This window comes from Hypomesus transpacificus, chromosome 9, assembly GCF_021917145.1.
Source record: "Hypomesus transpacificus isolate Combined female chromosome 9, fHypTra1, whole genome shotgun sequence".
NCBI classification, from domain to species: Eukaryota; Metazoa; Chordata; class Actinopteri; order Osmeriformes; family Osmeridae; genus Hypomesus; species Hypomesus transpacificus.
This window is the reverse complement of record NC_061068.1, coordinates 1,101,933-1,115,031: the sequence shown is the minus strand read 5'-3', so window position 1 is coordinate 1,115,031 and position 13,099 is coordinate 1,101,933. Positions and strand designations below refer to the sequence as shown.

Genomic DNA, 13,099 nt, shown 5'->3' with positions numbered 1-13,099 from the left:
AGAGTTAGGTAAGTGGTGCTGGGAGGAGAGAGAGAGAGAGAAGGCATCTTGGGAGGAGAAAGAGAGAAAGAGAGAGAGAGAAAGAGAGAGAGAGGGCGTGTTGGGAAAACAGAGATAGATTTCCCCATTACACTGGATGTGTGACCAGTCTGCAGTGAGAATATGCTAACACCTTGAGCAGGGTGCTAACAGGAGACAGACCACACGTCTCCTTCACACGAGTCTTCTGGTGATGGACTGCACACCCAGGGACATACAGAGACACCCAGGGACACACAGGGACATACAGAGACACCCAGGGACACACAGGGACATACAGGGACACACAGAGACACCCAGGGACATACAGAGACACCCAGGGACACCCAGGGACACACAGAGACACCCAGGGACATACAGAGACACACAGAGACACCCAGGGACACACAGGGACATACAGGGACACACAGGGACATACAAAGACACCCAGGGACATACAGAGACACACAGGGACACCCAGGGACATACAGGGACACACAGGGACATACAGAGACACCCAGGGACATACAGAGACACACAGGGACACCCAGGGACACACAGGGACATACAGAGACACCCAGGGACATACAGAGACACCCAGGGACACCCAGGGACACACAGGGACATACAGAGACACCCAGGGACATACAGAGACACCCAGGGACACCCAGGGACATACAGAGACACCCAGGGACACACAGGGACATACAGAGACACCCAGGGACACACAGAGACACCCAGGGACACCCAGGGACACACAGGGACATACAGAGACACCCAGGGACATACAGAGACACCCAGGGACATACAGAGACACCCAGGGACACCCAGGGACACCCAGGGACATACAGGGACACACAGGGACATACAGAGACACCCAGGGACATACAGAGACACACAGGGACACCCAGGGACACACAGGGACATACAGGGACACCCAGGGACATACAGAGACACACAGGGACACCCAGGGACACACAGGGACATACAGGGACACACAGGGACATACAGAGACACCCAGGGACATATAGAGACACACAGGGACACACAGGGACATACAGAGACACCCAGGGACATACAGAGACACCCAGAGACACCCAGGGACACACAGGGACATACAGAGACACCCAGGGACACACAGGGACATACAGAGACACCCAGGGACATACAGAGACACCCAGGGACACCCAGGGACACACAGGGACATACAGAGACACCCAGGGACATACAGAGACACCCAGGGACACACAGGGACACACAGGGACATACAGAGACACCCAGGGACATACAGAGACACCCAGGGACATACAGAGACACCCAGGGACACACAGGGACATACAGAGACACCCAGGGACATACAGAGACACCCAGGGACACACAGGGACACACAGGGACATACAGAGACACCCAGGGACACACAGGGACACACAGGGACATACAGAGACACCCAGGGACACACAGGGACATACAGAGACACCCAGGGACATACAGAGACACCCAGGGACACACAGGGACATACAGAGACACCCAGGGACATACAGAGACACCCAGGGACACACAGGGACATACAGAGACACCCAGGGACATACAGAGACACCCAGGGACATACAGAGACACCCAGGGTTGATTATCATGTTCATACATTTCTTTCATGTATCCTTTTGGGAATATGTGGGAGATATAAAAAAATATATACACTAACCACACACCAAAACACCAATCAATTACGACACCAACCAATTATGTGATGTGACTTAAGGGTACATGTTTAATTGAAGGCACTCATAATACTGTATAATGAATAAAACAGCGAGTTGTTATTCTGCTGCTGTGTCCTACGATGTCCAAACATTTACATTTCTTTAATAACCAGTGATTATCTATTCCAGTAAAGTGCTGAATACCCAGTAATTCTCTGACAACACAGTCAGGCTTATTGCTTACTTACTCACGATATGATTGCAGGTATGGCTTTGTCTTTCATCTTTTGGTAGTATTGTGGTTTTGTATGGATTTTAGTAGGCTTATTGTTTATTGTTTTCTATTTACCTATGTCCAGCCATGCACTGTCATTGCACATACATTCATTTTGAATAGAATAAATACAATTTACACGATACCCTGTATTGCTTAAATTAAGTATTCAGCCGATAACACATACAATATGTTTTCCACAAGGGGTTCCTTATCGACCTAAAACATTCTTCTTTTCTTTTTTCCCCAGACGTAATTTGTGACATGTGCACCAATCAGGTGCCTGGTTTGGCACCGCATCGAAACATGGTTCAACTCACGACGCTAATGTCGCTAATGTCCGACGCTAATGTCGCATCTCATATCTGTTGATAGCATTCACTGCAATTAATATAAGATGCATAACTACAGCATGTGAATTTTACATGATCAACACACGTGCATATAGATTGTTGAAGCCGTGCTTTCGGCACACTTACTAATCCATGCAACACAGACGACAGCCACAAGTTAAAGAGATAAAGCGTCACAGTTTTGAGGGCAGAGATGTGCAAAGATCTGTTGGTTTCAAGCCATACTTTGTTGCTCAGACAGCATTGAGTACTTAAATACTTATGGTTAACCCAACACCCACCCCTGATTGTGTGCATAGAAGTGATGGTGTGTACAGTGATGGTGTGGATAGTGATGCATGTGATAAATAGTGATGGGATGTCTAGTGATAAATAGTGATGGGATGTTTAGTGATGAATAGTGATGCTTATGATAAATAGTTTTGATATGTCTAGTGATGGATACTGATGGTTTAGTTATGGATAGTGATAGTACATTTAGTGAAGACTGTGAAGAATTGTGATAGCATTTATAGTTATGGTATGTATAGTGATGGATAGTGATTGTCTGTATTGTGATGGGTAGTGATAGTAATGGATAGGAATGTCAGTGTAGTGATGGATAGGGATGGTGATTGTATGTATTCTGTTTTCCTTGACCGACCAGATAATATTGTACAAGCACCATACAGAGTTTACTGATATATATTGAGCAGTTTCTCCCTCCCTCCCTCCCTCCCTCCCTCCCTCCCTCCCTCCCTCCCTCCCTCCCTCCCTCCCTCCCTCCCTCCCTTCCTGAAACCTACAGTGTCCCGTACACGGGCACATGATACCATCGTCTCTCCCTTTGTCCTAATGAGTACGGTAAAAGTGCAGACTAAGGTGAAAATGTAGCATGTGTATGATGTTAACTTTGTAGTTGTATCTACATATGTGACTTGCGGCTGCATAGTCAATGGGAATATATTTAGCATAAAGAAGAGAGCTAAATAACTTTGCTACATTACACTGGTTATACTGAGAAAATAAATGCAAATTGTTCTGCTGGTTACAACTCTGCTAGGAACAGCCCACTCAACCTTTCTGTTGGAATTATAGTCTCTATGTTGTCTTAATTGCACTTTGACACGTCCACATGCATATTAGTTGGGCAGACGACCACCAATTGCTGCTTTAAGGTTTAGTTTGAATGTTGAATGTTGCTGCGTATAAAATCATACCAATTAACATCGATGTGACTGACGGATGAGTTCGGAAGTTTGACGCAGTCCTATCCCGCCCCGTGGCTGTGCTGACGCCTGGAGGATCAGTTCACACCGCTCTTCTCGTTCTGCCAAGTCCCATTGCTCTTGTTGAGAGACGGGGTGCTGCCATACTTGTTGGTCGAGTCGGCCGACTTCTGCGCGTCTTCGGTGGCGATATCCATCACCTGCTTCTCCTCCTGCTCCGTCTCCCGGTGGTAGAAGTAGTTAAAGTTGGAGACGATGACAGGAACGGGCAGGGCGATGGTCAGCACGCCGGCGATGGCGCACAGGGTGCCCACCATCTTGCCCCCCATGGTGATGGGGCACATGTCGCCGTAGCCGACTGTCGTCATGGTCACCACAGCCCACCAGAATCCGTCAGGGATGCTGACGAACTGGGTCTGCGGTTCGTCGACCTCGGCGAAGTAGATGGCACTTGAGAACAGGATCACCCCTATGAAGAGGAAGAAGATGAGCAGGCCCAGCTCTCTCATGCTGGCTTTCAGGGTCTGACCCAGAATCTGAAGCCCCTTGGAGTGGCGGGAGAGTTTGAAGATGCGGAAGACTCTCACCAGACGGATGATCCGCAGGATGGCCAGCGACATGTTCTGGCCTGAGTTGATGTCGTCGTCCGGAGTGGTCGCCAGCTCCGTCACCAGGGTTACGAAGTAAGGAAAAATTGAGACAATGTCGATGATGTTCATGATGTTGTTGAAGAAATCCCTCTTGCTGGGGCACACCACGAAGCGAACCCCCAGCTCGAAGCAGAACCAGATGATGCAGATGGTCTCCACGATGAAGAAGGGGTCGGTGATGTAGGCCAGCACGCTTTTCTGGACGGCGCTGGGAGGCACCAGGGACATGTTGGAGCCCTGGGCCGGGCTCGGGAAGTAGTCCGGCTCGTCGCGGAACTCCGGCAGAGTCTCCAGGCAGAAGATGAAGATGGAAATGACGATGACGAACACGGACACCAGGGCCACGGTGCGGGCGGCGCTGGAACTCTCGGGGTACTCGAACAGGAGCCAGAACTGACGGTGAAGCTCGTTGGTGGGCAAAGGCACCTCGGGCTCTTTGACGAAACCCTCGTCCTCGCGGAACTGCTCCATGGCCTTGTGTCCCAACTCGTAGAAAACAATCTCGTTGACGAAAACGTCCAAGGGGACGTTGGCCGGTCGTCTGAGTTTACCCCCAGACTGGTAGAAGTAGAGGATTCCGTCGAAGCTGGGCCGATTCCGGTCAAAGAAATACTCGTTCCTCATCGGGTCAAAGTACCGCATCCGTTTCATTGGATCTCCAAGCAAGGTGTCCGGAAACTGAGTCAGGGTGCTCATCTGAGTCTCATACTTCATCCCAGACACGTTGATGAGCACCTTGTGGTTGGGAGAGTTCACCACACGCTGCTTCTCAAACAGGTCCTCGTTGTCGCAGCATTCCTTCAGCCGGCTGAAGACACTGTCGGTGGGCGAGGTCTCGCTGTTGATCAACAGCTTCAGGTTGGAGATCAAACTGCCACAGCTAGAGTGGCCCTTGTTGCTCACCGTGGGAGGGGTCGAGGGCGAGGTCTCTGGGCCCCTGCGGCCTCTGCTGGGCGACTGTTGGGGGGTCGTGAGGCGGTTGGTGGCCAGGTTCTGGTCAGGGGCCTCGGATGTGGGCGTGGTGGGGTACCCCGAGTCACTGGGGTCTCCCATGTGGATGCCAACGTCATCCATGTTCTCAAAGTTAACCAGCGGTACCTCCATCACCTCTTCTGGCAGCTGCAGTCAAGGTTCAGGTCCTGGTGCTTGTCCTGGCCCCAGTCCTGGTCCTGGTCCTGGTCCTTAGCCCGGTGTGGAGAGAGGGAAAGGAGACGTTGCCACAGCCAGCGTTGCTCTGGAGATCCCGTGAGGGCCTCTTCTGTGCTGGTGTGCATTCAGACCGGCGTGGATCCAACCAGGTATCCTGACTCAGTCCTTTCCTGGTAACCTGAAAATAGAGAATGAATAGTTGTGTCAGATTACACTGAATTCTGCAGTGTCTCTCTGTCATTGAGGGCAGGCAAGATATTTACTTTAGTTTCTGTTGAAATTAACAGGTTGAGGTGATAAGTGATACAAAAACAAATCCTCACTAGAACAGAGTTATTCTAGGCTAAAGGGGCTTTGAATCTTTCCCCTCTTTCACGCCACGCAGAAACTGTACGACCTTTATTCTTTCTACTACGGACGTCGACGGTACATTGACACTTCAGATCTGGACTGATCTCAGTGCAGGTAAAAATGTGGTTGTTAAGTGGTTGTTAATCTTTCCACTTGTCTGCTTTAGACAGGTAACTATATCCCAATAGGCGCCTCCTGCAAACTCTGTCTTTACTTGACACCGAGGGCCCAAGAAGCTCGGAGAGAGAATCTCTTGGACCCGTGTCAACTCACGTTGCAGTCTTTGGCAGGTAGCACACAGTTCCTCCTTATTCAATTGATCTGAATGAAACGTGAGTTCATATTCATTCATCGTGTCCTGAGCCAAGGACATTGTGGGTAAAAATAGTTTCATCGATTGCACGTTTAGTGGGTGGAGGGTGGAAGAATTTATAGATGAATATGAATTAACTGAGTGTAAACAATAAGGTTCGTCAATGTCTGACGGCCAGGGTGTAAAACAAAATTTCTCTATTCAGAATGCAAACATCAGATATTCTTAAAACTATCAGAATCACTATCGGTTAAGGTTCATGTTTCATTACATCAAGGATTATTTCGGTTTACATAATGTTTTCAAGCTGTTCCTAAGACAAGCTACAATGCAAGATATGTACAAACAACAACAACATTGTGGTTCCTTCAAGACAATCAAAACAAACCACATCACCCAACACTGCCAATAGCAACAACATACAACGCATCCTGAACACTCACCTGAGCACACACACCAACACAGGCCAGACACAGAAACGAAGTGTGCGCGGGCTAAAATAGTTTTCAGTTTCCAGCTTTGTGGGCTGCAGATGTTGGAACACTCACCGGAGCAGTCCCAAGGTTACCAAGGTTACAGCGGGCTGAGAGCAGCCCAGGTGTTCAGCTGCTGTCTGCCCTTGAAGCGCTGTCTTCCTCTGCTCACCCACGACACAACCTGGAGGTCTGCCTGACTCCGACGCAATAAAAGATCCCACAGGGTAATCTTACACCTTATCCGAAAGCAGAGACGCCATCATGGACACACTCACGCACACACACACTCTCTCTCTCTCTCTCTCTCTCTCTCTCTCTCTCTCTCTCTCTCTCTCTCTCTCTCTCTCTCTCTCTCTCTCTCTCTCTCTCTCTCTCTCTCTCTCTGTCTCTCCTCTATCTATCTCTCTCTCTCTCTCTCTCACACACACACATACTTACACATGGCATAAAACAATACACACATACGTGTCCACACACACTCTGCGTCTTCTTCTGTGGTATACGTTGGGGTCCCCCCTCTCTGTGTGTGGCGGTCCTCCTGCCGGGCAGCGTTCAGCAGGCTGGTGGGCAGCGTTCAGAGGAGAGGTACTGACTGCCAGGATGCTCCAGGAGATCCCCTCAGTCCTGGTGCTAGCAGCGGTTTGACGCGGACGGGAGGAGAGGTTGTCAGTTGTCTCACCCTTGCGACTAAGCACACCGAGGATAACATCCAATCCACCTCACCTTGGGATGCCCCCCCCTCTCCCCTCCACTCATTGGCTACCCACAATGTTTGGGGCTATCTCGTTGTTATGATCAGTGACCTATGCACTTTTATAAAACTCTCTCTTGGAAGTCGCTTTGGATAAAAGCTTCTGCTAAATGCATATATTTAAACGTAATCTATCTTTCTTTCCTTCTTTCTATTCATTCATCTATCCGTCCATCCATTTCTCAGTCTTTCGCTGATTTCTTTGAAAGAATAAAATTCCTAATATATATACACACAGTATATAGAGTACTTGATTGATAATGCCCCTGGTGGCCGCAGAAAAGGACAGCCTAGTTGGCATGGCTGGAGGACTCTCACTTTACACAACAGAGAGAGACACTGTTATGCAGTCAGTCCTCTCATCTATTTTCTCCTCTCTCTTTCTCCCTTCCATCTCTGCTACAGTTTGAAGTCACAGTCCTCTGGTGACACTGCTGTGCTGTGCTGTGCTGTAACGTAGAGTGTATTGTGCTATTCTGTCGTGTGGTGTGTTGTGTGCAGGGTAAGCATGAACAGAACTACTGCAGGTGTCTGGAGTTCATAGCATCAAGGTCATCCCCCCCCTCACACACATACACACTCATCCACATGAACACACACAAACACACAACCATACACAAACGAATACAAACACACACACACAGCCCACCTTCTTCCCCGCAGGGAGCTGATTTTGCATGGGCCTGCAGTGCCCTTAGCATGTCATTACTGAGAGAAACTGCAGCACTGGCTGTCACTTTAACACCGCAGACATGGATACAGAGAGAGAAGGGGGGGGGGGGGGGAAGAGAGAGAGAGAGAGACAAAAAGATAGAAAAAGAGAAAAAGGGAGGGAGGGAGGGAAAGAGTGTCCGAGACAAAAACAAAGGGAGAGAGAGAATCAGGCGTCTAATCAATCTATCCACTGCACAGTCATTTGTGATGGAGGGGCGTGAAGGAAAGAGTGAAGGACAGAGGGAGGGAGGGTGGGAGGGAGGGAGGGAGGGTGGGAGGGAGGGAAGGTGCGAGGGAGAGGGAGGGAGGGAGGGTGGGAGGGAGGGTGGGAGGGAGGGAGGCGCTGTGCGGTAAACTTATGCTGCAGTGCCACTCTCTCCCTAGTCTTTCATGACAATATCACAACGTGTTAGGGTGTGTGTGTGTATCTGTGTGTGTGTGTGTGTGTTAGGGTGTGTGTAGGTGTAGGTGTGTGTGTTCGTACAGACAGATACATGATCCACACGCCTACGTCCTGCATGCCTCACCTGAGGCGAACCTCAAGAAGCAGCAATATCAAGTTAGGTAACAACAAACTGTTTCTTTTCTCAGCGCAACACTGTAATTCCAAAGAATAAATTGAACATGAAGCCACAAAAAACTTGTACGTGCCACAGAACAAGATTTCCGACGGCATATTAGCCCGTCTGCAAAACAACATGTCCATCTTTTCAGTACAGTCTGCGTCGTCATTCCCAACAATTCTATAATGTGCACATATATGGCCTTTTTGGCCTAGTCCTTTTATGCAGGCAGCCTCAAAAGAGATGATGTTTCTGTCTCTGTATGGGTGTTGAACAAACCTATATACACAACACACAGATCCAAAAGCAGGATGGGAAATGAGTTGTAATTGAAGCAGAAGTATCATATGCCCCACATTAACTAGAAACCCTATCTAAACAGCTCATCATAGACATTAACTAGACACCCATCATAGACATTAACTAGAAACCCATCATAGACATTAACTAGAAACCCAATCTAAACAGCTCATCATAGATTCAACTACTAAGCCTGACAGGTTTACAGAGGGTCATGTCTGGCTGCTTGCCCTAGTTATTCCATACAGGTAATCCTATAGTTTAGCCTTGGTAGACTCCCCGGCAGCATCTCAGTCTAGTAATTCTATATCTGGAGTTCCCTTCTATGACCCTCGGAAACAAAGTAGATGAGGGTTTAGAGGTCAGGGGGTCAGGGTCAGAGGACCGGGGGGACCAGAGGGCTGAAGGAGAGGTCAACTCCTCAGTCAAGTGGCACACTACTAGTCATCACTTAAAGTATCAGAGAGGGGAGGAAAGGGGAGGGGACGAGATGAGAAGAGAGGAGAGGAGAGGAGAGGAGAAGAGAGGGGAGGAGATGAGAAGAGAAGAGAGGGGAGGAGAAGAGAGGGGAGGAGAAGAGAGGGGAGGAGAGGGGAGGGGAAGGGAGGGGACGAGACGAGACGAGAAGGAAGTGAGCAAGTGAGGGAGGGAGGGATGAGCTGTATTCTTAGAAAAAGATCTGCTAACTAATAAGCACACTTTATTGTGTGTGTAAATAGTATACTTTGTGAAAACAGAAGGGATTGTGAGACTTGTGGGTGAGGGAGTCGGGCTAGTAATCAGAAGGTTGCCAGATCGATTCCCCGCCGTGCCAAATGACGTTGTGTCCTTGGGCAAGGCACTTCACCCTACTTGCCTCGGGGGAATGTCCCTGTACTGACTGTAAGTCGCTCTGGATAAGAGCGTCTGCTAAATGACTAAATGTAAAATGTAAATGTAACTGGATTGTTTTCAGGCATCGTATGACATATAGAAGCAGCAATCCTCCATTCAAGGTCACACTTCTATCAATGATTAAACACAAGACAGGGAGGCAGACAGGAAGACAGACAAGACTAAACTAGACAAGACAGATTGACTGACCGACTGATTGACAGACAAACACGCAAACCCCCCCCCCCCCCCCCCAGCCTTACAGGCACTAGTGTCTGCCCTGATGACTGGACACCATTAAGAAGATTAGGTGATTGAGGAGGTCAATGATGTAAGCTCTGTGAGCCAGGCTGAGAGAACAGGACTGGAGGATCTCACACTAAGACGGTCTTCTGGACGCCCTCCAGATCTCTCATCAGGAGGGTGAGGAGATGGTGGAGAGCAAGTCAGAGCACAGCTCCTCCCAAACACATGGAGGTAGGACAGTCAACAACGCCCCTCCCTCTCATTCCCCCCTGTTCTGGGTGTTGGTGACCATGTCTCATGGATGAATCAGTGGAGTTCGGGTTATGGTGCTCATTTGAGCTTGCTTTTTTTTTTAAAGGTTTTTCAATAACCATAACTCATACACCATAACGGTGTCACCACGCAAAGAGTCTTTTTTTGTGTTTAATCTATGTGTGGTCATGGTGCATGTTTTTTCCCTGCTGTTGCATCCAAATAAGTTACCAGCAGGTGGGCGTAGAAACACAATCCAAGAACACAGTTTATAAAATATAGCTCATATACACATGAATAACACAGGTAGAAAGAAACAGGAAGAGAACTACAGGTAAAAACAGGAAGGGGACTACAAGTGTGTAGAAACAGGAAGAGGACTACAGGTGTGTTGAAACAGGAAGAGGACTACAAGTGTGTAGAAACAGGAAGAGGACTACAGGTGTGTAGAAACAGGAAGAGGACTACAAGTGTGTAGAAACAGGAAGAGGACTACAGGTGTGTAGAAACAGGAAGAGGTTGACAGGTGTGTAGAAACAGGAAGAGGACTACAAGTGTGTAGAAACAGGAAGAGGACTACAGGTGTGTAGAAACAGGAAGACGTTGACAGGTGTGTAGAAACAGGAAGAGGACTACAAGTGTGTAGAAACAGGAAGAGGACTACAGGTGTGTAGAAACAGGAAGAGGTTGACAGGTGGGTAGAAGCAGGATTGTGACCACAGGAAGTCAGAGTTGCTCCAGGAACTCCTGGAGGGCTCCATCTACCCCACGCAACATGAGCACGGACCAAAGAAACACACACGCTTACACAAACACACTAACACGCAAGCACACACACAGACAGACAATCCACATTCCCTTTCTTTGTGGGTTTGTGTGTTTTGTGTGAAATGTCTTAAATGTTTTAAAGCTGCTGGACCTTGACTCAAGGTCACATTCTAACCACTGAGCTAAACCCATCTTAACCCTAAACATACAATAACAAAGTGTGAGTAAACAAAGCTACTGCACTGTAGCCGACAACCTGCTGTATTTCACCCTGTACTCACCACTGGGCTGAAGTCAAGCCGGTAAATACAGGCCGCTCCTCAACTCTGACGACCATAATACCAGTCAACTCTTCTTGTTCTTCAGCTGTAATTCCCACATGCCCTCTTCCTACGTTGCTTTGGATAAAAGAGTCTGCTAGACGACTCAAACCTTGTGTCACCTGCTGGACGACTCAAACCTTGTGTCACCTGCTGGATGACCCAAACCTTGTGTCACTGCTCCGGGGCGGGGCTGTGTGCGAGGCGTCAGAATCGTGAGTCTCTTGGTCCCGGTGTGCTCTGGCCGTCAGGAAACACGACAGATGTTTAGTGTGACGCAACAACAAGACGATTGTAATTAATTTGTCCAATTTCCCTGAAAGAGCAGGCTGAGTCTTCCAGCTGAGGATGTTGTTGCTCGCAGAGCGGGCGATTCACGAAACGTCGACAGAGTACAGAGGACAGAGAGAGTGTGGTTTTGTTTCATGATAATGACAAAGGTATAGGAGATACTACCTAATACCAAACTTATATTACACATTATATTAAACATTTTATTCACTTAGAAGACGCTGTTATCCAAAGCCACGTTGATGGGTCGTGTCTGTTATTTCTGTATGTTCTTGTCAACTGCCTGTCTGTCATCTTGCCTGCCTATCTATTGACCTGTCTGTCTGTCCATTGACCTGTCTGTCTGTCCATTGACCTGTCTGTCTGTCATCTTGCCCGCCTGTATATTGATCTGTCTGTCTGTTTATTGGAGATTGGCCGCGTGTGTGTGTCTATGCGTAAGTGTGTGAGTATACGTGTGCGTGTGCTTGTGTAAGAGTGTGTAGGTGGAGTGTGTAGGTGTGTATTTGTGTTTGAGGGGCTCATTTTCCCCTCAGCTGGTTTTCCTCAGGGTGACCTCCCTGTGTGTGAGGCGGCCAGGTGTCTGTGTGTGTGTGCGAGGCGGCCAGGTGTGTGTGTGTGTGTGAGGCCAGGTGTGTGTGTGTGTGTGAGGCGATCAGGTGTGTGTGTTCAGTCTATCATATTTCGCCGTCACACTGAAGATTCTCTGGGTGGGAGCCATCTCTCTTACCCTTCACTCTCTCTCTGAGGACAGAGGAGCAGGGGAGCACAGCCAGAGCAGGTCACTGGAGGAACTCCACATTCTCTGAAAACAATCTCAAGTATAGTTGAGGGTATAGACACCACACAGATGGACACACACACACACAGTAGGATCACACACTCTCGTCAAAAAAGGAGAGGGAGAGATTAAAGGACAGGCAGAAAGAGAGGAAGGGAGAGAGCGAGAGAGAGAATCGTCCACTTCGAGAAAGAGTCCTGCATCCATAATGAATGTGATCATGAGCAAAGATAGATTCACTCACCATGAGAAGGACACATTCACCTGCACATATATTCCCTACCTACACACCCAAACTCTCGCTTCACGCACACACACACACACACACCTACACACACTCAGGGTATGGGTGGGCAGAGCAGAGGGATATGGAGGGTGGGGTGGAGAAAAGAGAGAGTTGGAAGTTGCGGTGAGAAGCTTAGGGACCAAGATGGAGATGAAATATTAACTCACAAAGGATGTTTTGAGTCTCTGTCAGTCGTGCTCTGGGTTGGGTCTCTGTCAGTCGTGCTCTGGGTTGGGTCTCTGTCAGTCGTGCTCTGGGTTGGGTCTCTGTCAGTCGTGCTCTGGGTTGGGTCTCTGTCAGTCGTGCTCTGGGTTGGCGTGTAGGACACAATTAAACATCAGCATCTAAGGAGGTGTGCATGGAGTCAAACCTGCATCCATGATGGATCACATTGGCCTGGATCAGAATCGGACCAGGACCAGAACCATTAATGCTCAGTCACCCCCACTTACACCACAGTCA

At 48.7% G+C, this 13,099-nt stretch overlaps 1 protein-coding gene across 1 annotated transcript; it reads right to left on the bottom strand.

The window, feature by feature from the left end:
- Positions 1 to 3,582: 3,582 nt before the first annotated feature.
- On the bottom strand, positions 3,583 to 5,307 carry LOC124471925 (potassium voltage-gated channel subfamily A member 10). The gene has a single exon (XM_047026595.1). The coding sequence runs from the start codon at positions 5,305 to 5,307 to the stop codon at positions 3,631 to 3,633; it is 1,677 nt and encodes a 558-aa protein (XP_046882551.1). The 3' UTR covers positions 3,583 to 3,630.
- Between the last annotated feature and the right edge of the window lie 7,792 nt (positions 5,308 to 13,099).